The 21014-nt window shown below is 46.2% G+C and overlaps 2 protein-coding genes across 2 annotated transcripts in view; one reads left to right on the forward strand and one right to left on the reverse strand.

Moving 5' to 3' along the window:
- Window positions 1-21014, forward strand: part of DEFB1 (defensin beta 1) — a 229237-nt gene that overhangs the window by 206507 nt on the left and 1716 nt on the right. The gene's annotated exons all lie outside the window — the stretch shown is intronic.
- Window positions 1-21014, reverse strand: part of MCPH1 (microcephalin 1) — a 219724-nt gene that overhangs the window by 6222 nt on the left and 192488 nt on the right. Inside the window, exons 13-14 of the mRNA XM_053597745.1 lie at window positions 14376-14613; window positions 438-457 (exon numbers count right to left, since the gene is read on the reverse strand). Coding sequence (XP_053453720.1) covers window positions 438-457; window positions 14376-14613 — 258 coding nt within the window. The remainder of the gene's footprint in view (window positions 1-437; window positions 458-14375; window positions 14614-21014) is intronic.

The following is a 21014-nucleotide window of genomic DNA, read 5'->3' on the forward strand; positions in this document are numbered from 1 at the left end:
TTTTTTCGCTTTTGTTGCCCTCAGTAGAGTGCTGTGACATCGCAGCTCATAGCAACCTCCAGCTCTTGGGCTTAAGCGATTCTCTTGCCTCAGCCTCCTGAGTAGCCCGCTGCAATGCCCAACTATTTTTTTTGTTGTTGCAGTTTGGCTGGTGTGGGTTCGAACCTGCCACCCTCGGTATATGGGGCTGGCACTCTACTCACTGAGCCACAGGCGCCACCCAACACACAAAAGAATTCTTAAGATAAAAACTGCAACACACATAAAGCAAACATGATGATAGCAATGTCATCCTTTGTAAGTTAGTTCCCTCCCTTCATGGTGCAGTGCTGTTTTTCATTTCACGTCCAAAGACAGCTTAGCGAGCTGCCTGCAGTTGCCATGGGCCACTGATGTCTGCGTCATCACAGCAACAGGTAGTTTTCAGGGGAACATACCTTGTGCTGAGTGATGGAATCTAGAGAGAGAGGAAAGAGTTTGGCATTACAATAGTGAAATAATATGCTTTTTATGTACACATGAAACCATATTTTAGGCTCAGCACCTATAGCTCAGTGTCTAGGGCGCCAGCTACATATATTGGGGCTGGCGGGTTCGAACCCTGCCAGGCCTGCCAAACAATGACAAGTAGACCAAAAAAATAGCCAGGTGTTGTGGTGGGCGCCTGTAGTCCCAGATACTTGGGAGGCTGAGGCAAGAGAATGGCTTGAGCCTAAGAGTTTGAGGTTGCTGTGAGCTGTGACGCCATGACACTGTCCCGAGGGTGACAGCTTGAGACTCTGTCGCAAAAAAAAAAAAAAAGAAACCATATTTTAAAACTTTTACTAGTCCTGAGCTGTCCAGATTGCATAGGGCACACATGGCTTCTTAAAATAAAATGAAATAAAATAAAGTAAAATAAAAATTCAGTTCCTCAGTCAACTAGTAGCAGTTCAAGTGCTTGCTCAGTAGCTACACACCTTGCCAGATATAGGACACGGATGATGTTCTCATCGCCAAGAACATTCTGCCGGGTCGGGGGTGGCAGGGAAGCTTGCCAGCCTGTGAGGGGACTTAAAGTCTGATCTCAGCTACTTCAAATGCTGTTATTACAAGGCAGAGCATGGCTGGGTGCAGTGGCTCACGCCTGTCGTCCCAGAACTCCGGGAGGCCGAGGCAGGTGGATTGCCTAAGCTCAGGAGTTCGAGACCAGCTTGAGCAAAAGTGAGACTACACCTCTTAAAAAAATAAAAATAGCTGGGCGTCGTGGTGGGAGCCTGTAGTCCCAGGTACTTGGGAGGCTGAGGCAAGAGAATCACTTGAGCTAAAGAGTCTGAGGTTGCTGGGAGCTATGATGCCACATCACTCTACTGGAGGGTGAAAAAAGTGAGATTCAAACAAACAAACAAAAAACAAAAAACAAGTCAGAGCATGAATAAACATACACATGAGTTTTAATTACAACACTAACAATACTGCGTAGGCTGTGTTATACTACCTATCTAGCATAGGATTGTCATATCAAGTAAAGTTAATAAGCACGCTTTCTAAAACTCAGTTCTTCATAGTTCAATCGAAGGAGCTGGCCTGCCAGCCTGAGCAAGAGCCAGACCCCATCTCTACTGAAAAATAGAAAAACTAGCCGGGCCTAGTGGCACTTACTGGCATTCCCAAACACTTGGGAGGCTGAGACAAGAGGATCGCTCAAGCCCAAGAGTTTGAGGTTGCTGTGAGCTATGACACCACGGCATTCTACCCAGGGTACAGAGTGAGACTTAGTCTCAAAAAAAAAAAAAAAAAAAAAAAAAAAAAAAAGGAGCTGGCTTGGTGAGCTGTAAAGTCAAATCAGTTTGCAACTTGATTATTTTATTTTATTATTATTTTTTTGGGGGGAGACAGAGTCTTACTATGTCACCCTTGGTAGAGTGCCATGGTGTCACAGCTCACAACAACCTCAAACTCTTAGGCTTAAGTGATTCTCTTGCCTCAGCCTCCCACATAGCTGGAACTACAGACGCCCACCGCAATGCCCAGCTATTTTTTGTTGTTGTTGTAGTTGTTGTTGTTTGGCAGGCCAGGGCCGGGTTCCAACCTGCCAGCCCCGGTGCATGTGGGCAGCACTTTAGCTGCTGAGCTACAGGTGCTGAGCTGATTATTTTATTAAAAGGATTTTTTTCTGTAAAAAGAATGAAGTAGCTGTTTATGTATTAAACTGGAAAGATTTTGTAGATAAAGAATTAAATAAAAACTCTTAGAAAAATATGTGATCTCCTATTTATATAAAAATGAATTCCCAAGCAATCCTTTGTTTATATACATTAATTTCTATTTAAATATATTTTTAACTTAAATCTGGAAGATACAATTCCATCTTCATTGGAGTAAGGAAAGGTAGTAAGGAAAAGGTGGTAAGATGGGGGGGATCCTATGTACTTCTCTATTATTGAATTATTTGACCATGAAATAATTAACACTATCCATTCATTCATCCATTGTGGCAGGGGAAAAGGCTGACTGGAGAAGCGCCCAGTTTTAAATTGACATGAGATACAACAGAAGCCTGAATATAACACCCCAGCAGAGTCTCTCGTGTGTGGTCCAGCACCGTGCTGCCTGACCCAGGGACTGCTGAGTAGTGGAGCCGAGATGCCCATGGTGGGTGCTCACACTGAGTGTGTGTGGTCAGTGCCCTGGGATCAGAGCGGAAGAGCATCTGAGGGACAGTCCAGGGAGCCCCTCCTGTTCCAAGTTAAGAACTGTAAGCATACACATGAGAATGATTTCTGTCCAAGTTCATCTGACATCTGAAGGTAGTCACACACCCCAATTCCAATGTCAGTTCCTTTGGACTATCCCCAAAGACCCGTTAAAATATGACACAGGGGCGGCGCCTGTGGCTCAGTGAGCAGGGCGCCGGCCCCATATACCGAGGGTGGTGGGTTCAAACCCAGCCCCGGCCAAACTGCAACAAAAAAATAGTCAGGCGTTGTGGCGGGCGCCTTAGTCCCAGCTACTTGGGAGGCTGAGGCAAGAGAATCACCTAAAACCCAGGAGTTGGAGGTTGCTGTGAGCTGTGATGCCATGGCACTCTACCGAGGGTGATAAAGTGAGACTGTGTCTCAAAAAAAAAAAAAAAAAAAATGGGACAACAGGACAGAAGTTAGGGAGATGTTGGTCCTAGATGGTGGAAAGAGATGCAGATAAGAAATTGAACTGCATGTGGGCACCTCCATGAAATTTATTTTTTTTAATTGCTTTTTAAAAAAATAATATTATTTAACAAGTCTTGGCACACATTCATGCACAAGCTCAGGTGTAGCGGCCACACTGCTGTGTGGTCTCACGGTCAGGACGTGGAACACACATGCTGCCAAGACCAGCTGCTCACAGTGCAGTGGGCCCATCACTTCACGGAACTGAGACCCCACGCCACGAGCTGAGTGTGGCCAGTGGTGCCGGGGGCACAGAGTTCAAGGACACTCAGATCTGCAGGCAGCTTTGTCTTCCTTCATCAAAATAAGTGAAGAACTTCAGGGCTGGAAAAAATACCTGTGGCCATGAAGCCAGGTCTCCTCTTGGTTAAGGAATCCCCTCAATTCACATGCTGCAATGGACACCCGTCTTTGGAGCTCACATTCAGGCAGTCCTTGGCAGTGGAACCCATCATCTTACAAATGCTCATGAAGGCTCTTCTCACTGTGTGAGCCTCACCTACTGGCCTCTCTTTTGTACAGTAAGCTCTTCTTCTGAATACTGAATAAACCATAGTTCCTTAAACTCTTTCTTCCTGGGTCCTGGTTTCTACAATAGACACCTCACCACCATTCCAGATTGGGGAACAGATCTATTCTTCTCTCTCTTTTTTAAGAGATAGGGTCTTGCTCTGTCACCAGGCTGGAGTGCAGTGGCATGATCACAGCTCACTGTAGCTTCAAATTCCTGGGCTCGAATGAATCTCCTGCCTCAGTCTCCCATGAAATCAATTAACAATCCACCCATCCATCCATTTTATTCATTCATTCATTGTAGTGGGCAGGTATGTTTTTTGATTATCCATTTTTTGATTATTACTTTAAGTTTTTTTATCAGTACATAACAGATGTACTTGTTTACCTATTTAATTTTTTCAGGGTACATGTGATAATTTAATACATTCATATAACTTATAAAGATCAAATTAGATGTACTGTCTGTCACCTTAAATATCTATCTTTACTTTATGCTAGAATCATTTGAATTCTTCCCTTCTAGCTATTTTGAAATATATAATAGGTCATTGCAAACTATAGCTACTCTATTGATCCATCTCAGTTTTTTATTTAAATTTAAATTTAATTTAATTTAACTTTTTGAGACAGAGTCTCACTTTCTTGTCCTTGGTAGAGTGCGAAGGCATCACAGTTCACAGCAACCTCAAACTCTTGGGCTTAAGTGATCCTCTTACCTCAGCTTCCCAAGTAGGTGAGACTACAGGTGCCCACTACAACTCCCGGCTATTTTTTAGGGACAGGGTCCTGCTCTTGCTCAGGTTGGTCTCAAACTCCTAAGCTAAAGACATCCACCCACCTCAGCTTCCCAGAGTGCTGGGATTACAAGTGTGAGCCACTGTGCCCAGCCTATCAATTTTTTAAATGGTTGAAATTGTTTAGACTATTTCTTCAATCAATTTTGGTAACATTTTTCTAACAATTAACCATCTTGCCTGTTTTTAAATTTATTGGCATAAAATGTTTATCATTTTTCTTATGATTTTTGTTTTTTTCTTTTTTTTTTTTGAGACAGAGTCTTAAGCTGTTGACCTGGGTAGAGTGCTGTGGTGTCACAGCTCACAGCAATCTCAAACTTTTGGGCTCAAGTGAATCTTTGCCTCAGGCTTCCAAGTAGCTGAAATACAGGTGCCTGCCACAATGTCCGGCTATTTTTTTTATTGCAGTTGTCGTTGCTTTAGCTGGCCTAGGCCGGGTTTGAACCCGCCAGCCTCAGTGTATGTGGCCAGCGCCCTAGCCACTGAGCTACGGGCACCGCCCTGTTTGGGGGTTTTTAAAAAATATTTTATACAGGAGGCATGATTTCATTTGTTGCCCAGGCTGGTCTCGCTGGTCTCAAATTTTTGGCCTCAAGTGATCCTACTTCCTCCGCCCCCCATAGTGCTGGGATCATAGGCGTGACCCAGAACACTGAATGCCTTAGGACTTTTAAATACCCTTCTGAATCCGCAGTTATAGCTCTAATTTTATCCTTAATTTTTCTCATTGGACCCAACCTCTTCCTTCTTTTTCAATACTGCTAGGATATCTACTACTCCTAAGTTTTCTCCCCCAGAGAACTCAGCTGTTGTTATCACTGAGCCCCGTTTTACAGTGCTTCACTCCTGTTAATATCTTGTATGGTTTTCACTGCCTCTTTTCTCCTATATTCTTCTGGATAACTTTACTGCTACGTATTCATTCTTCTTTAAACACCAAAGTCTAAGAAAATTTTATTTAACAATAAGATGAGATCATTTCACTGAACTTCTTTTTTCCCTTGCTGCAAATTGGGAGAAGTTTGTTATTTTGCCTTAAGGTAGGACCCTCCATCGCAGGCCCCTTGTAGAGTGCGGACTTCTGTGGTGCCCAGAGCACAGCTTGGGACCCATAACAGTTAGTGGTAGCAAAAAAGAAAAGACTTTCCCCTTACAAGCTCTTACTTCTTACAGAGGAAGAGTATGAACAACACGCGGGTGACTGGGCTGAATTCTGGGTGTTTTAGTAACTTGTGTAACTCTGGCCAGGAGATTTAGATGCCCCGTTTCCTTCTCTATAAAAGTGAATTTCTGTAGGTGATCTTAGAGTTCATCTGAGTTTGCTTGGGCTACCCTAACAGAACACAACAGGCTGGGTGGCTTAAGCAACAGAAGTCTATTTCTTCATAGTTCTGGAGGCTGGAAGTCCAAAAACATGGCAGCCGTACTGGTCTTTCTGAAGGCCTTGGTCCCAGGTGTGCAGACGGGCCTCAGCTCACTGAGTCCTCACACGATCTTGGTGTGCGCAGGTAGGTGCTGTGTCCCAGGTGTGCAGAGGGGCCTCGGCTCACTGAGTCCTCACACGGCCTTGGTGTGTGCAGGTAGGTGCTGTGTCCCAGGTGTGCAGACGGGCCTCGGCTCACTGAGTCCTCACACAGCCTTGGTGTGTGCAGATGGGTCTTGGCTCACTGAGTCCTCACACGGCCTTGGTGTATGCAGGTAGGTGCTGTGTCCCAGGTGTGCAGACGGGCCTCGGCTCACTGAGTCCTCACACGGCTGTGCTGTGTGCAAGTAGCTGCTGTGTCCCAGGTGTGCAGATGGACCTCTGCTCACTGAGTCCTCACACGGCCATGGTGTGTGCAGGTAGGTGCTGTGTCCCAGGTGTGCAGACGGGCCTCGGCTCACTGAGTCCTCACACTGCTGTGGTCTGTGCAGGTAGCTGCTGTGTCCCAGGTGTGCAGACCCCTCTGCTCACTGAGTCCTCACACGGCCGTGGTCTGTGCAGGTAGCTGCTGCGTCCCAGGTGTGCAGACCCCTCTGCTCACTGAGTCCTCACACGGCCGTGGTCTGTGCAGGTAGCTGCTGCGTCCCAGGTGTGCAGACCCCTCGGCTCACTGAGTCCTCACACGGCCGTGGTGTGTGCAGGTAGCTGCTGCGTCCCAGGTGTGCAGACCCCTCTGCTCACTGAGTCCTCACATGGCCGTGGTCTGTGCAGGTAGCTGCTGTGTCCCAGGTATGCAGACCGCTCTGCTCACTGAGTCCTCACACGGCCGTGGTGTGTGCAGGTAGCTGCTGTGTCCCAGGTGTGCAGATGGACCTCTGCTTACTGAGTCCTCACGGCCGTGGTGTGTGCAGGTAGGTGCTGTGTTCCAGGTGTGCAGACCCCTCTGCTCACTGAGTCCTCACGGCCATGGTCTGTGCAGGTAGTTGCTGTGTTCCAGGTGTGCAGACCCCTCCGTCACTGAGTCCTCACACGGGCCTGGTCTGTGCAGGTGCATGTTCGGTGTTTCCCCGTCTCTTATAAGGACACTGGTCACATGTATTACGGCCTCATCCTTTGTTCCTCATTTTTACCTCATCCACCTCGATCATGGTCCCATTTCCAAATGGAATCACATTCTAAGGACTGGTGGGCTTCAGTATATGAATTCAGGGGGACATAATTCAATCAACAACAGGAGCTCTATCACTTCTCTGATGTTTAACTTTAACTGCCTAATATACAAAGACAACAAAAAAGAACTAAAGTTCAACATACTCCAAAGACACAAGAAAATCTCTTAGAGGGTCACAACCCAAAGCCCTTATCAACTAGGTCAATGAGCAAAGACACCTTAAAACTGCTGGTAAACCCAGTATGGGGCGGAGCTGCTTTCCCATCCTCAGAGAGTAGAGCAGTTGTGAAGCACTTCACCCCTAATGAAGGGAATGTTTGCAAAGGGCTTTGTGAATTTGTGCAGCAAAAGAATCTTGTAAAGGTTACCCGTCAGAACCAAAATGCTTAGCATTAGTATAAAAATGACCAATTTGACTTCCCAAACCAGCAACTGACTACAAATGGATACACCATGTTGTCATGTTAGGGTGACAAAGTGAGACTCTGTCTCAAACAAACGAAAGAGGAAAAAAACAAAAAGCAAAACAATGTCATGTTTACAATATTTCCTATTCTGAATTGAACAGTTGACTGTTGTGTTCTAAGTAGAACAAGTGTTAGTTTTATTTTTAAAGTGGGGCTTGAGGAATGTGCCTTTATCTGGAAATGTACTTTCCCTTTAGGTTTGTCTGCCTGCCTTTAATATGCTTTTTAACCTTTACCTTGATGATACAATTTATATCAATTGAGTTGAGTCCCACTGGTGTAAATTTAACAAAGGGGACCCAATGGTTAGGAAATTTCAAAGATAACCATCTAGGACGATTAGTTGATCAATGAATGTAACTAAAGAAATTCACTTTCTGAGCAAAGTCTTCCCACGTTTTTCAGAAGTGATGCTAAAATGCTGTCTTAGGTGCTCATACTTAATTAAAAAATAGTACTAATTATCATTTTAAGAAATCTAAACATATTAAATGTCAAAATTATAAAATTCTACCAGTTTTGGGCCGTGCCTGTGGCTCAAAGGGGTAGGATGCCGGCCCCATATGCCGGAGGTGGCGGGTTCAAACCCAGCCCCAGCCAAAAACTGCAAAAAAAAAAAAAAAATTCTACCAGTTTTAATTTTCATTCTCTTCTATCTTAGTAGATGTCATCTCTTTTCAGAATAATTCAGGGCAAAAATAATTCTTCATATGGTCAGAAATCATATCTTAAAATTCTATAATCACTTTCTGAGTGATTGCTGAGCTCCTGGGTCTGGACACCTGGGTGAGGATAGATGGAGGCTGTCCTTCCGGAGGGGAGCTGGATAGGGGCAGACCTGCCTCCCATCTTCCCTCTCCTCTGTCAAGCTGTATGTCCTCAGCAGACAGCCTCCCCTTTCTGTGACTGATTGGTTTTTCATCTGTGTAATGAACAACCTCATACATTTATTTCACCAGGAAGCTCAAAGGCCTGAGGCTGCTGGAGTGACAAGTGTGGGCCTGTTTTTTCTTTTTTGAGACAGTAACACTTTGTCACAGTATCACAGTATCACACAGTGTTGTGGCATCAAACTCTTAGGCTCAAGCAATCCTCTTGCATCAGCCTCCCCAGTAGCTGGGACTCCAGGTGCCCACCACAACGCCGGGCTATTTTTATTTTTATTTTATTTAATTTTATTTATTTTTTTTGAGACAGAGTCTCACTATGTCACCCTGGGTAGAGTGCCATGGCATTACAGCTCTCAGCAACCTCAAACTCTTGGGCTCAACTGATTCTCTTGCCTCAGCCTCCCAAGTAGCCGGGAGTACAGGTGCCTGCCGCAACGCCTGGCTATTTTGTTGTTGTAGTTGTCCTTGTTGTTTGGCAAGCCTGGGCTGGGTTTGAACCCACCAGCCCTGGTATATGTGGCTGGCACCCTAGCTGCTGAGCTACAGGTATGGAGCCAGCCTGGCTAATTCTAGAGACGATGTCTTGCTTTGACTCAGGCTGGTTTCCAACTTGTGAGCTCAGAAGATCCACCCACCTGGGCCTCCCAGAGTGCTGGGATTACAGGAATGAGCCACCTCGCCTGCTGTGGCCTGCATTTTTTGGGTCAGCTGTCAGGGAAACTGTGAACAATTGGGGATGGTATGAGAGGGGCACACGTGTTAATCAGGGATCTTTCTCCTGAAAGCATTGACATGGGGAGACATGCAAATTAAATCCTCCTTATAAAGAAGTCATGTGGAGGCTAAACTTTTTAATCTTGGCAGTGTTGATGAGGACATTACATTACATTGCCACAATAGCATCAGTGTATGTCTTATCACTTGAACACGGCCCAGACAATAAAATGTCGAGGGAGACTGGAAATACACCTTAGAAGAAAGGCCAAACAAGCCTTGTGATAACACCAAGGGGTGTTGAAAGAGGGGACAGGACTGACCACCACGGACCCAAGAGGACTGCTCTGGGGGCTCTGGGCGCCTCCCACAGGCAGGCTCATGTTCTTACCCAGCCAAGTTCCTTCAGACCCCTGGGTCTTCATTTCTTTACATGTAAAATGGGAATTACATTTTTGGGGGTAAGTCCAATAACTATAACTGAATTCCCTGTATCAGGTACAGGTGATGCTTTGCTTCCCAGTGCTGGGAACTTGATTTTTGTCTTCCTGTTTATTTTCAAACACATGGAAGTGCCCACCAGTATGTTCTCTCCTAAAAACCCCCATTTCTCCTTTCGGTTGAATGACTAATCAAGAATCTTGGCCCAAGTACAGTGCTGTTTCAGGGAAAAAAGACTCTAGGGAATGAACTGGGAACACAGTCACGACTGTTCCAATAACCTCATTATAAGGCAAAAGGGGGCAGATGAGGAAGGCGCAGCCTCACTTGTGTGTGCTCAGGCCTGTCGACGACTCTGCACGTCCAGCGACTGGTGGCAGCTGGGAGGGCGGGCTGGGTGAGGGCTGAGAAGAAATTCTTATAAGTAGAATAATCATTAACAAGTTTTTTCTTTTTACATTTAAAACATTGGGTTGTTGTCTTTGAGAAGTAGACAGTGCAGGGGTGACAGGGTTATCTGATGGATTACAGTGCGAGGGTGTTGGGAGACTGGGAAAGACTCTCAGTTTTGGTGCCTTGGTGTTCCCCTCCTCTGGTTAAACAAACAAACAAGAAAACAAACAAAAAATTCCCTGGAGAGGCTGCCCGTAGCTAAACAATCTCCTGCTGTGTATCCTCATGACTTTACTATTATCTGCAAAACAAGACTAAAATATAGCAATAATATGAAGGTACATAAAAAAAACCTTAGAGTTTTCATTTCGGATGATAACTTAGTAAATACAATAAGCTACTTTTAAGACTTTTAATTGTTTTATCAAAATTACCCTTAAAACTCCTAAGGACCTTACCTTACACAGTGGCTGATAATCCAGCTGGAACAAATTTAATTTATATATTTTGAGTATTGCTTTATATAATTGTCGCAAAACAACCGTCTTTCACTTGAATTGGTGCTTTCAAACAGTTTTATATGTTCTTAATTTTAATATCACAAGATTTTGAGATTAACATTTTCTCTAGAGAAGTATTTATTATAATGGAAGTTAATGGGAGGAAAAAGGTCTTCAAGACACAGTGCTGTTGTGTCAAAGGATCAGGGACAAGGACGACTGGGGATACATCTGTGGACACTGTGGTTCAGATGTCCTGACAGCACCTGTTGATAACACGTGGCGTCTGCTCGCCCCTCTGTTATCTCCTGACCACCATGTGCACCAAGCAGGGCGCCGGTTGTTACTCTCCGTCAGGACGCAGCAAATGAGGTCCAGAGAGAGCAAGGGACTGGCCTCTGGACAGAGAAGCAGCCAGTGGCAAGGCCTGGGTGATGTGAGTGAGGCAATGCTGTGGGTTGTGTGTTCTGTAGGTTTGTATGTATGATGCTCTGGGTTTAAAACTAAAGGTCCTCTACTTGTACATAGCTAGAGCTATTAGATCTTATTCAACTCACAAAGAGAAAAATATAAAGTCATAAATATTTGAAAAATATATGGTCTTACATTGAAGAGATGGGGCCCTGAGTTGGAGGACTCGTCCCACACGGGTGAGGACTGCAGCGTACACAATACCCGGATGTGGCCAAGGTCACAGACTTATGGCGAGATCAGTGAGAAGTCAGAAACAGGACACGAGTTACCGGAGAGGAAAGGAAAAGAAACGGGGGTCCACCGCTTGGCCCTGAAACTCAGAGAATTCTGAAGGGCCTTGGAAAAAAATCAAGCCTTGTGGTTAAGTAGGTCGATATTTGCCTACCCGACACCCACCCTCCTGAGCACGGGTGGACCCACAGCCAGAGTAGCCGAGTGGGCAGCTGCATCCAGGGTGACCTATGCACTCACGAGGAAGGGCTGCGGGGGCCCAGCCTGGAGATGGTGAGAGTGCAGACCCAGACCCGGGCCTCTGCACAGTACATAATTTCCAAACTTTGAAAAAATCAGTGGTTATCCAGCTCTTGATATCAATCATGTGCGCACTCCCCTTAGCTGCATGAGACATTTTGTTAAAGCACATTTCTGGTCTGCAGTTGGTGTCATTTTGATAATATAATTTTCTAAAAAACAAAATAAGAACCTCTGTTTCAGAGCATAGAATATTTTGAAGGTTACATTCTTGGCATTTAGAAAAGAGTAAACAGCCTTTAAATCATAGTGTTTTTGAGTTAGTTTCCAGGAAGAAGATAAATTACTCTGTACCATACAGTAAAAAATTACTTTTGATCACGATACTTTTAAAATATATCAAAGGATGACCATCCATCGTTTCAAAAATATTCCTAAAATGTATGTGGTTCTGTATAAATGTAAGTAGGACAAACATGGTATCTGCTTATCTATTAAAGGGTAATGTCTAACAAGGGGTGAGAAAAACCAGAATTTGGGATTTAGAGGCAGGGAAAGCACGTAGAAGGGAGACTGAATAACAAGTATAGAAAGGGAAGGAGAAGGGCGGAGCGAGGGAGAGAGAGAAAACGCGCCTCGGAAGAAGCCAGGTGAGGATCTTGGCCAAAGGCCCTGAAACTGGAGAAATCCATAGTCATGGGCTGAGTTTATGTCCCATCTAAATTCATCTATTGAACCTTAACCCCCAGGGCCTCAGAAAGTGACAGCATTGGAGGACAGGGCCTTTAAAAACATAATTTAGTTAAAATTATGTCATTCGGGTAGGTTCTACCCCAATCTGACTGGTTCTTTACAAAAGAGAAAATTTGGTCACATGGACACCAGGGATGTGTGTGCACAGAGGAAAGACCACACAGGGACACGGAAGAAAGTGGGTGTCCACAAGCCAAGGGCAGAAGCCTCAGGCAAAACAACCTGCCGACGCCAGATCTTGGACGTGGGCACTGAGAGAAGTCGGTGTGTGCCGTTTAAGCTGTCCAGGCTGTGTATTCTGAGGTGTTTGGCCAAGCAGACTAATACATTTATTATTAGTCTGACAATAATAATTTATTATTAGTCCATGACAATGACCCTGTGAAGGGCCGGGTGCTGTGGCTCACGCCTGTCGTCCCAGCACCAAGGATTGCTTGAGCTCAGGAGTTCAAGACCAGCCTGAGCAAGAGCAAAATTCTGTCTCCACTAAAAATAGAAAAACCAGCCAGGCATCATGGCACATGCCCGTAGTCCCAGCTACTTGGGAGGCTGAGGCAAGAGGATTGCTTGAGCCCAAGAGTTCGAGGTTGCTGTGAGCTAGGATACCATGGCACTCTACCAAGGGTGAGAGTCTGTCTCAACACAACCAACCCAACCAATAAACAAAAACACCCTGTGGAGGAATTGGCAGAGTTTGCCCAACAGTTGAGCCCTAGGCAACTCCTGCCACATGTGGCCGCATCACTGAGAGGAAAGCTTTTGAGACAGTGTTGCCGCCCCGCTCCCTGCACCTGCTCACTAGCTGGCTGTCCTTGTTTCCCAAGCCTCCTCGCCCCTGCTCAGAGCGGCTGCCAGAGTCAGTGTGACTGCTTAGGCAGCTCCCAGCTCCTAGCTGAGCTCACACTACCTTTCCTTCTCTAGAATCCCAGGTAGCACCTGGCACGCTGCACGCGGAGCCGGTGCCAAACCTGCACACCATGCTCACACTGTGCTTACCTTTTTTTTTGTATTTTGAGACAGAATCTCACTATGTTGCCCTGGGTCACAGCTCACAGCAAACTCAAACTCTTGGGCTTAAGCTAGTGGTTCTCAACCTTCCTAATGCCGCGACCCTTTAATACAGTACCTCATGTTGTGGTGACCCCCAACCACAAAATTATTTTTGTTGCTACTTCATAACTATAATTTTGCTACTGTTATGAATCGTAATGTAAATATCTGATATGCAGGATGTATTTTCATTGTTACAAAGGAGTCACAACCCACAGGTTGAGAACCGCTGGCTTAAGTGATTCTCTTGTCTCAGCCTCCCAAGTAGCTGGGACTGCAGGCGCCCGCCATGGTGCCCAGCTATTTTTTTGTTGTTGTTGTCATTGTTGTTTGATGGGCCTGGGCCGGGTTCGAACCCACTAGCCCAGGTGTATGTGGCCAGTGCCCTAATCGCTGAGCTACAGGTGCCGAGCCTGTGCTTACTTTTTGAAGAAAAGAAGTATCTCCTTTTACATCCCTTTTTTTTTTTTTGCCCTGAGATAGAGTCTCACTATGTCACCCTGAGTAGAGTGCTATGGCTTCACAGCTCACAGCAACCTCGAACTCTTGGGCATAAGTGATTCTCTTGTCTCAGCCTCCCAAGTAGCTGGGAATACAGGCACCCGCCTTGACACCTGGCCATTTTTTGGGTGTAGCTGTTGTTGTTTGGTAGGACTGGGCTGAATTCGAATCTGCCACCTGCATTGTATGTGGCTGGTGCCCTAACCGCTGAGCTATGGGCTCCGAGCCTCCTTTTACATCTTTAATGCCACTTTGAGCCCATGTCACAGGTATGCCGGGGAGGGTGATGTGACAGGCACTGGGCTTGGGCCACAACTGCTGGTGCTGCTGGGACTCGGCTCTCAGGTGACACATGGAGAGCTGGTGCTTGGGCCTTACGGGTGGGGGCAGCTGTCACAGCCCGGGTCAAATCTACTCAGATTTCCAGTTCCCTTGTGGACTCTCCTTCAGCTGACACTAATGAGCAGGAATGGGAGGGGACAATCCTACTACTCTGTTCAGGCAACACCAACCCAAACGCCCCCAGCTGCCTGGAAGGAGGTGTGACCATCATACCACATTCCCCTTTCTCAAAACCTGTGACTGGGTCCCACAAACAGTGCTTTCTGCACCCAGGTTCTTACCTAAGATCCATTTTTCCGACAGATACTTGATTGTGGCTTTCTTCTTCCCGCTGTAGGGTCCGATGAAGATGCTGGCCTGGCGGGGGACTTGGCTGACGTGGCCTCCGCACAGGTGGACCAGTTCACCCAGCTTGGCCCTGGGCGGGCTGCTGGCTGGTGAGATGAACAGCACTGGCTGGTCGGCAAAGAGCGTCCCCCGGTACTGCCCTTCACACAGATGGCGCCTGTGTCGGCACACCTGGGACAGAGAGAGGGCGAGTCACCAGCTGGAGCCCTTCCACTAGAGGAGGCTCTTCCTTTCTTGGGGAAGAGCAGAGCGAACATGAGGTTAGAGGTGCTGGATGGACTGAGTCTAAGAACCCAGAGAAGATAAGGACATCAATGACGTAAAACTGACGTTTCCTGACGCAGCCGTGAGTAGAACACTAAGGAAACAAATGTATGGGCAAAAACGTGTGTAGGCATTTGAATGGTTACAAATTCTAAAACAAAACATCAAAAAGTAATCCACCGTTCAGCAGTGTGAGGAGAACTGTGGCTACATGCTATAAATCCCGTCTGTGTGATGAGGATGACGTGCTCAAGAGGCTCACGTTCTACAAACACAGGTCACACCGGGAGGGCGTCGTTCCACCCACAGTGCTCCAGATTCTTGGAGAAAACGACTTCTACAGGATGAGAAATGCTGCAAATCCAGCACGACGGTTTCGGCAGGTAGAGGAAGAATGAGGCGAGACGAAACCAGAATTCCTATGGCTGTTCCCCAACACACTGGGTTGGGGAACAGAAGTGTCTACAGTCTGCTTCAGTGAGCTACTATGAAAATATTCATAAACGGCCATGGACAGTGGAAAACATTTGCGAAATGGGATGTGAAACTGTGGTTCTGGTGCTGATAAGGTGTAGTTATCTGGCTGACCCGGGGGAATGGGGAGGATGTTATTCTAAATTCGTACTCAACTGACTACAGATTAGTAAAGGCAAATACCCTCAGAGAGATGATGAGGGTCATCTGTCATCTTCATGCTGTTTGGAGAATTTTTCTTTCTTTCTTTTTTTTTTTTTTTTTTGAGGCAGAACCTCAAGCTATCGTCCTGGGTAGAGTGCCATGGAGTCACAGCTCACAGCAACCTCAAACACATGTGTTTAAGTGATTCTCTTGCCTCAGCCTCCCGAGTAGCTGGGACTACAGGCACTCACCACAATGCCCGGCTATTTTTTGGTTGTAGTTGTCATTGTTTGGCAGGCCTGGACCGGATTTGAAACCGCCACCTCTGGTGTATGTGGCTGGTGCCTTAGCTGCTTGAACTACAGGCACTGAGCCTGTCTGGAGAATTTTAAGCTGCTTATTTCTCTTATATCTAAAATCAATGTGAGAAATTAGGTGTGTTGAGATAGCTATGTGGGAAAAGAGATGAAGGAGTCCTTCTCAGGGGCCATGATGTGGGTTGGTGTGAAGGAGCCCTCTTAGTCAGGGGCAGCAGATGGGCTGACTCCAGTGGTGGGAGAACAGCACAAATATGTCCCTCAGACAACATCTCTCATGAAATTGGAGAGTGACTTTTTCCTCGCGCTAGGTTTGCTTATTACTGTTGTTTTTAATGAAAGAGGATCCTACTATGAAAAACTATCTCCGACATTAATGGTATCGGCCCAATACACTTAAATACGGCTGTGGGATTCTCTCTCTTCCTCTGCCTGCAATTTCTCAACACAAAACCGAACATTTAACACCCTGACTTGTGTAAGTGGTGGCAAATGGTGATTCTACTTATGTGGTGATGCTGTTAGTGTTTTTGGAAATACTCCCTGTGACATAGGTAGTGGAAAGGGTTATTAATTTATTGTTAACTTTGCAAACAAAGACACAGATGTGAAGCTTTGGCTGAATGATGCTCAAGGTGTAGGAAACCACTCATGGTCACTAGTGTCCACTAACTAGGTGAATCACTGGACCAAGGGGCACCAAACAGGAGATCAGAGAATATCTTTCCTGTTAAAAGTTGGACATAAACACACATTTTAAAAATTAATTATAAAAGTAATTGATAATTGAAGCAAGAAAGAAGGGTAAGAAGTGAAATGGGGATTTTCCTGTGTCAGATACCATTGTCTGTTATGCAAATCAGTCCTATCCTTTCTTCCTCTACGGCAGAATTTGGACTTTTTTCAGGGGTGCTAACCTCTGTATGGCCAGGTGGTTGAGATAGTAGCCCCTAATCATGGTGGTTTCATTTCCCTTGCAAATGACAGGGTTAAGGCACGGGCTAGACTCAATCCTGGCCAAATCGATCTGAGGATAAGTCTGCAGGTGGGATTCTGGGAAGTTTTCTCACTATTATAAACTGATGTACGAGCACTTGGGAATTTACCTACAAATATGCTTCCTGATGTGTATAAGGATGTGCACGTGCAAGGTGCTCACTGACAGAGAACCTCTGAAGACTGGCATGTTTTATTTATTAATATAATATAAATAATATAAACACAAGCAAGGGATACCACCCCATACTTCCTGCGGACAGAAGCCCTTATTTTTCTTCTTTGCCCCGTAACCTTCACATCACAAGTACTCAGTGATTGAGGAAATTGTTTGAACACACAATTACCAACACAGCCTTACCCTTGGAGACCACTCTATGCCTTTGACGGCACACATCATACAATTGCTTTGCTGCTATGCCTTAAGGATTGTCATGTTGGCCAATTAACTTTCTTACCCACCAAAGCACCATTCTCCCCTCATTGGTACATTCTAAAGGTTACTTGAGAATTATAAGGCCACAGATAGCAACAAAGGTTGGCAGAGAGTGCTGGGGACACATTAGTGGTCCCTCACCACGTCCCTATCAGGAGCCATCCCCTAGGCCTGTGTGCTACTTTGAGATTGAGGTAAAAAGCCTCAAATGCACAAATTCTGAAGTCAATTTGCTGTTGATTATTTTCACAGTCTTCTCAATCCCCTTTGTAATATATAAATTCATGGCAATTTGTTCTAAACTCTAATTTCTTTTTTTTTTGTAGAGACAGAGTCTCATTTTATGGCCCTCAGTAGAGTGCCGTGATGTCACACAGCTCACAGCAACCTCCAACTCCTGGGTTTAAGCGATTCTCTTGCCTCAGCCTCCCGAGTAGCTGGGACTACAGGCACCCACCACAATGCCCGGCTATTTTTTTGTTGCAGTTCGGCCTGGGCTGGGTTTGAACCCGCCACCCTTGGTATATGGGGCGGCGCCTTACCGACCGAGCCACAGGCGCCGCCCCTAAAGTCTAATTTCATTTCAAACTTTTTTTGCTTTTCTGAGACAGACTCTTACTTTGTCACTGTCAGTAGAGTGCCATGGTATCACAGCTCACAGCAACATCAAACTCTTGGGCTCAAGCAATTCTCTTGCCTCAGCCTCTGGAATAGCTGGGACTACAGGCACTCGGCACAATGCCTGACTATTTTTTTTTTTTTTTTTTTTTTATGCCTGACTATTTTTTAAGACGAGGTCTTGCTCTGGTTCAAGCTGGCCTCAAGCGTGTGAGCTCAGGCAATCCAGCCTGGCCTCCCAGAGTGCCAGGATTACAGGTGTGAGTCACTGTGCCCGGCCTTTCATTTCAAAGTTTTACACACATTCCCTCCCTCCCCCGGCCGCAGGACATGCAGGTATTACAGGATGGTGGAGGAACAGGTATGAGTCAGGGAGGGATGGCTGGGTAACCATCATGGTTGTCACCTTGGTGAGGACCTCAGAGATAACCATGTTCATCTATATTGATCTGATGGTGTTTAGCTAAAAATTATTAAAAGGTAGTTAAAAAACAAAATTAGGACTTTTATACAGATGTAAAATAACACTTAAGATTGCTCATTTTAACCAGGCAAGGTCATGAATGCTATAATCCCAGCTACAGGGAGGCTGAGGCAGGAGAACTGCCTGAGCCCAGGAGGTTAAGGCTGCAGTAAGCTATGATCACACGACTGCACTGGAGCCTAAAAACCAACAAACAAATAATAGCAAGGTGTTGTGGTGGGTGCCTGTAGTCCCAGCTACTTCGGAGGCTGAGGCAAGAGAATCACTTAAGCCCAGGAGCTGGAGGTTGCTGTGAGCTGTGATGCCATGGCACTCTACCCAGGGCAACATCTTGAGGCTCTGTCTCAAAAATAAACAAACAAACAAACGAATGAATAAATAAAAAAATTTAAAAGGTTGCACATTTTATTTCACTTAGATGATATAACTGGTTCAGAGGAGAATCTGAAGAACACCATTTATAGATTAGGAATATTGACATAAACTTGCAAATGGGCAAAAAAAAAAAAATTGGCTTTTCCATGGGGAAGGGAGCATTCCCTCCACCAGACAGAATTCATTTCCTGCCCCAAGACAAGAGTGTTTGCATTGCCAGAATTTCTTTACAACTTAGGGTTGTAAAATAGCTCCAAGGCAGTGCAAACTGCATTCAGACAACCTGGCAGGGTATGCAGTCTAAAAAAATATGGTTTTTCAATGAGGCACAAATTTTTTCCTATAGAACTGAAGATGTCTCTGTAAAAGGGATCAGGAAAGAAAAGGGGATTAAAGTGGAGTTTCCTGATTGCTCCAGGGTTAAGCCGGCTCCAAAGTGAACAGCTCAGGTCAAGAGTCAGGGTGACTTTTGGATGGAGTTCAGAAGAGTCCTTTCTCTGATAATGGTGACACGAAGTGACTGTTCAGACTTGCATACATGTATGTCTGTGTATATACAAGTCCAGCAGACAGTCCACAGAGGGCCATGAGCTCTTCCCTTGAGCCCCTGGCTGCCAAGGATGTTGCTGACAGCCTGCTCCTCAAGGCTGAAGAGACATTAGCTTTGGTTGAAAACACGTTGCCCTCATTTGCGTTTTTGTCGTCATCAGAGAAGACAACTGTTTGAATAGGTTTGAGCTCAGACCCTTCAAGTCTGTTTACCTACAAGTCAGTCAGGGGAGACCAAATTGTTGACAAAGTTAAGCAGAAGAGAATTCCTCCTCTGCTTCTAGCTTCAAGGAATCTCAGCTATTTATTCACGACCAGCAAGTAAAACCCTAAGGGGGTTGATGGCTCATTACTCCAGCTACTGGTGCAGGATTTCACGAGTGCACCTACTCTTCCCTTTAGGTCAGAACTCACCTTTAAAAATCACTAGGGCAGTGCCTGTGGCTTAAGGAGTAGGGTGCCGGCCCCATATATCAGGGGTGGCAGGTTGAAGCCCGGCCCCCGGCCAAAACTGCAAAAAAAAAAAAAAAAAAAGAGGGGGAGGAGGCAAGATGGCCAACTGGAGCCAGCTTTCCACAGATGCTCCCGTCCAGAAGGAGAGTTAAAGGATAGAATTTTAGCAAGTAAGCTGATGATTTGGAGCTGAGCCAAGAGAGAAGGTTGAAGAATGCACATCAACCCTGCTGAGGAGAGCTGTAATCCCAAGGATATAAACAAAAGGTGCAAAATCCATTGCCAAGCCAGCAGGAGTCCCCTCCCCCATGAGAACAGCTCATAGTATACTTTTTACAAACAAGCCAGCAGAGTTCAGATTTCCTCCTATTTTATCCCATGGGAGAGACCCTCAAAAAACCAGAATTCCTTCCCCAGAGAGAACCTACTGGTGTGCCATGGCACTCTCCCACCAGGCATAAAACTGTATATATTCTCTATCTGCAATTCTGAACTGCCACCACTCCCCCTCCACTCTCACCCCAAGGTCAGGAAGCCTGTCCCCCATGGAGTCCAGATTCTTGGGCATTTTCTCAAGAGGTGTGGACAAGGCGTGGGCTGTTGTTGGTCTGTGCTGATTCTGTGGTATGGGTGTAAGGAGACGATGGTGGACAGGGGGAGCCATGTGAGTAAGGGAGAGGCGGTGCCCCACAGCACAGAGCAGCGGTAGCAACAATAGGGCTCACACCCCTGGGGATATTTTGGAGAGACACTCCCCACCTCTCTGGGCAACCAGAGAAAGCAGGGCATCTTCTCTGGTGGCAGCCACTGGTGGAACAGATCTGGGATGGAAATACAGGCCCTGTGAGCGAAGGGTATGCCTGAGGTGGTACCTGCCTGGGCGGGGTGCAGCAGGGACAGAGAGTAGAATACATGTGCCCAGAGATGGCATACTCTCAGGGTGGGGCTGAGTCAGAAGAGCTGCTTTAGTGAGTCTAAGATGCACCTGGCTCCCAGGGGATCATAGCTGAGACAAAAGCAGGTGGGGCAACTGCACCAGCCCAGGGAGAGGCAGGAATTGAGAGCTGAGTGTGAGCTCTAACCACGCCCACCCCAACACACAGTGCAGCAGAGACAGAGATGCCAGCTCCAGGCAGCGGCACAGGATGGGGCTGAATTGCAGTTTCTGTGAACTCAAACAGTGCCTGGTCTACAGGGGAGTATAGCTGGGACAGAAATACAAATTCTGTGAAAATATAAGTGCCAGTAACATCAATCAGGGGCGGGGCTGGAACTGAGCGAACTGCCCCAGCTTCCATTAAGCACCCGAGGTTGTCAGGCCTCAGCTACCCCTGCTGGATGGTGGTAGAGTGCAGGGGCCTGGCCAAGGAGACATAGATCTCCTTGTGACTGAGGCAGGTGCAAACCCACTGGAGCATCTGCTCTTTGGAAGGAACTGGGGCACAGCCCTGCAGGGTTACCA

Source organism: Nycticebus coucang, chromosome 7 (genome assembly GCF_027406575.1).
Source record: "Nycticebus coucang isolate mNycCou1 chromosome 7, mNycCou1.pri, whole genome shotgun sequence".
NCBI lineage: Eukaryota > Metazoa > Chordata > Mammalia > Primates > Lorisidae > Nycticebus > Nycticebus coucang.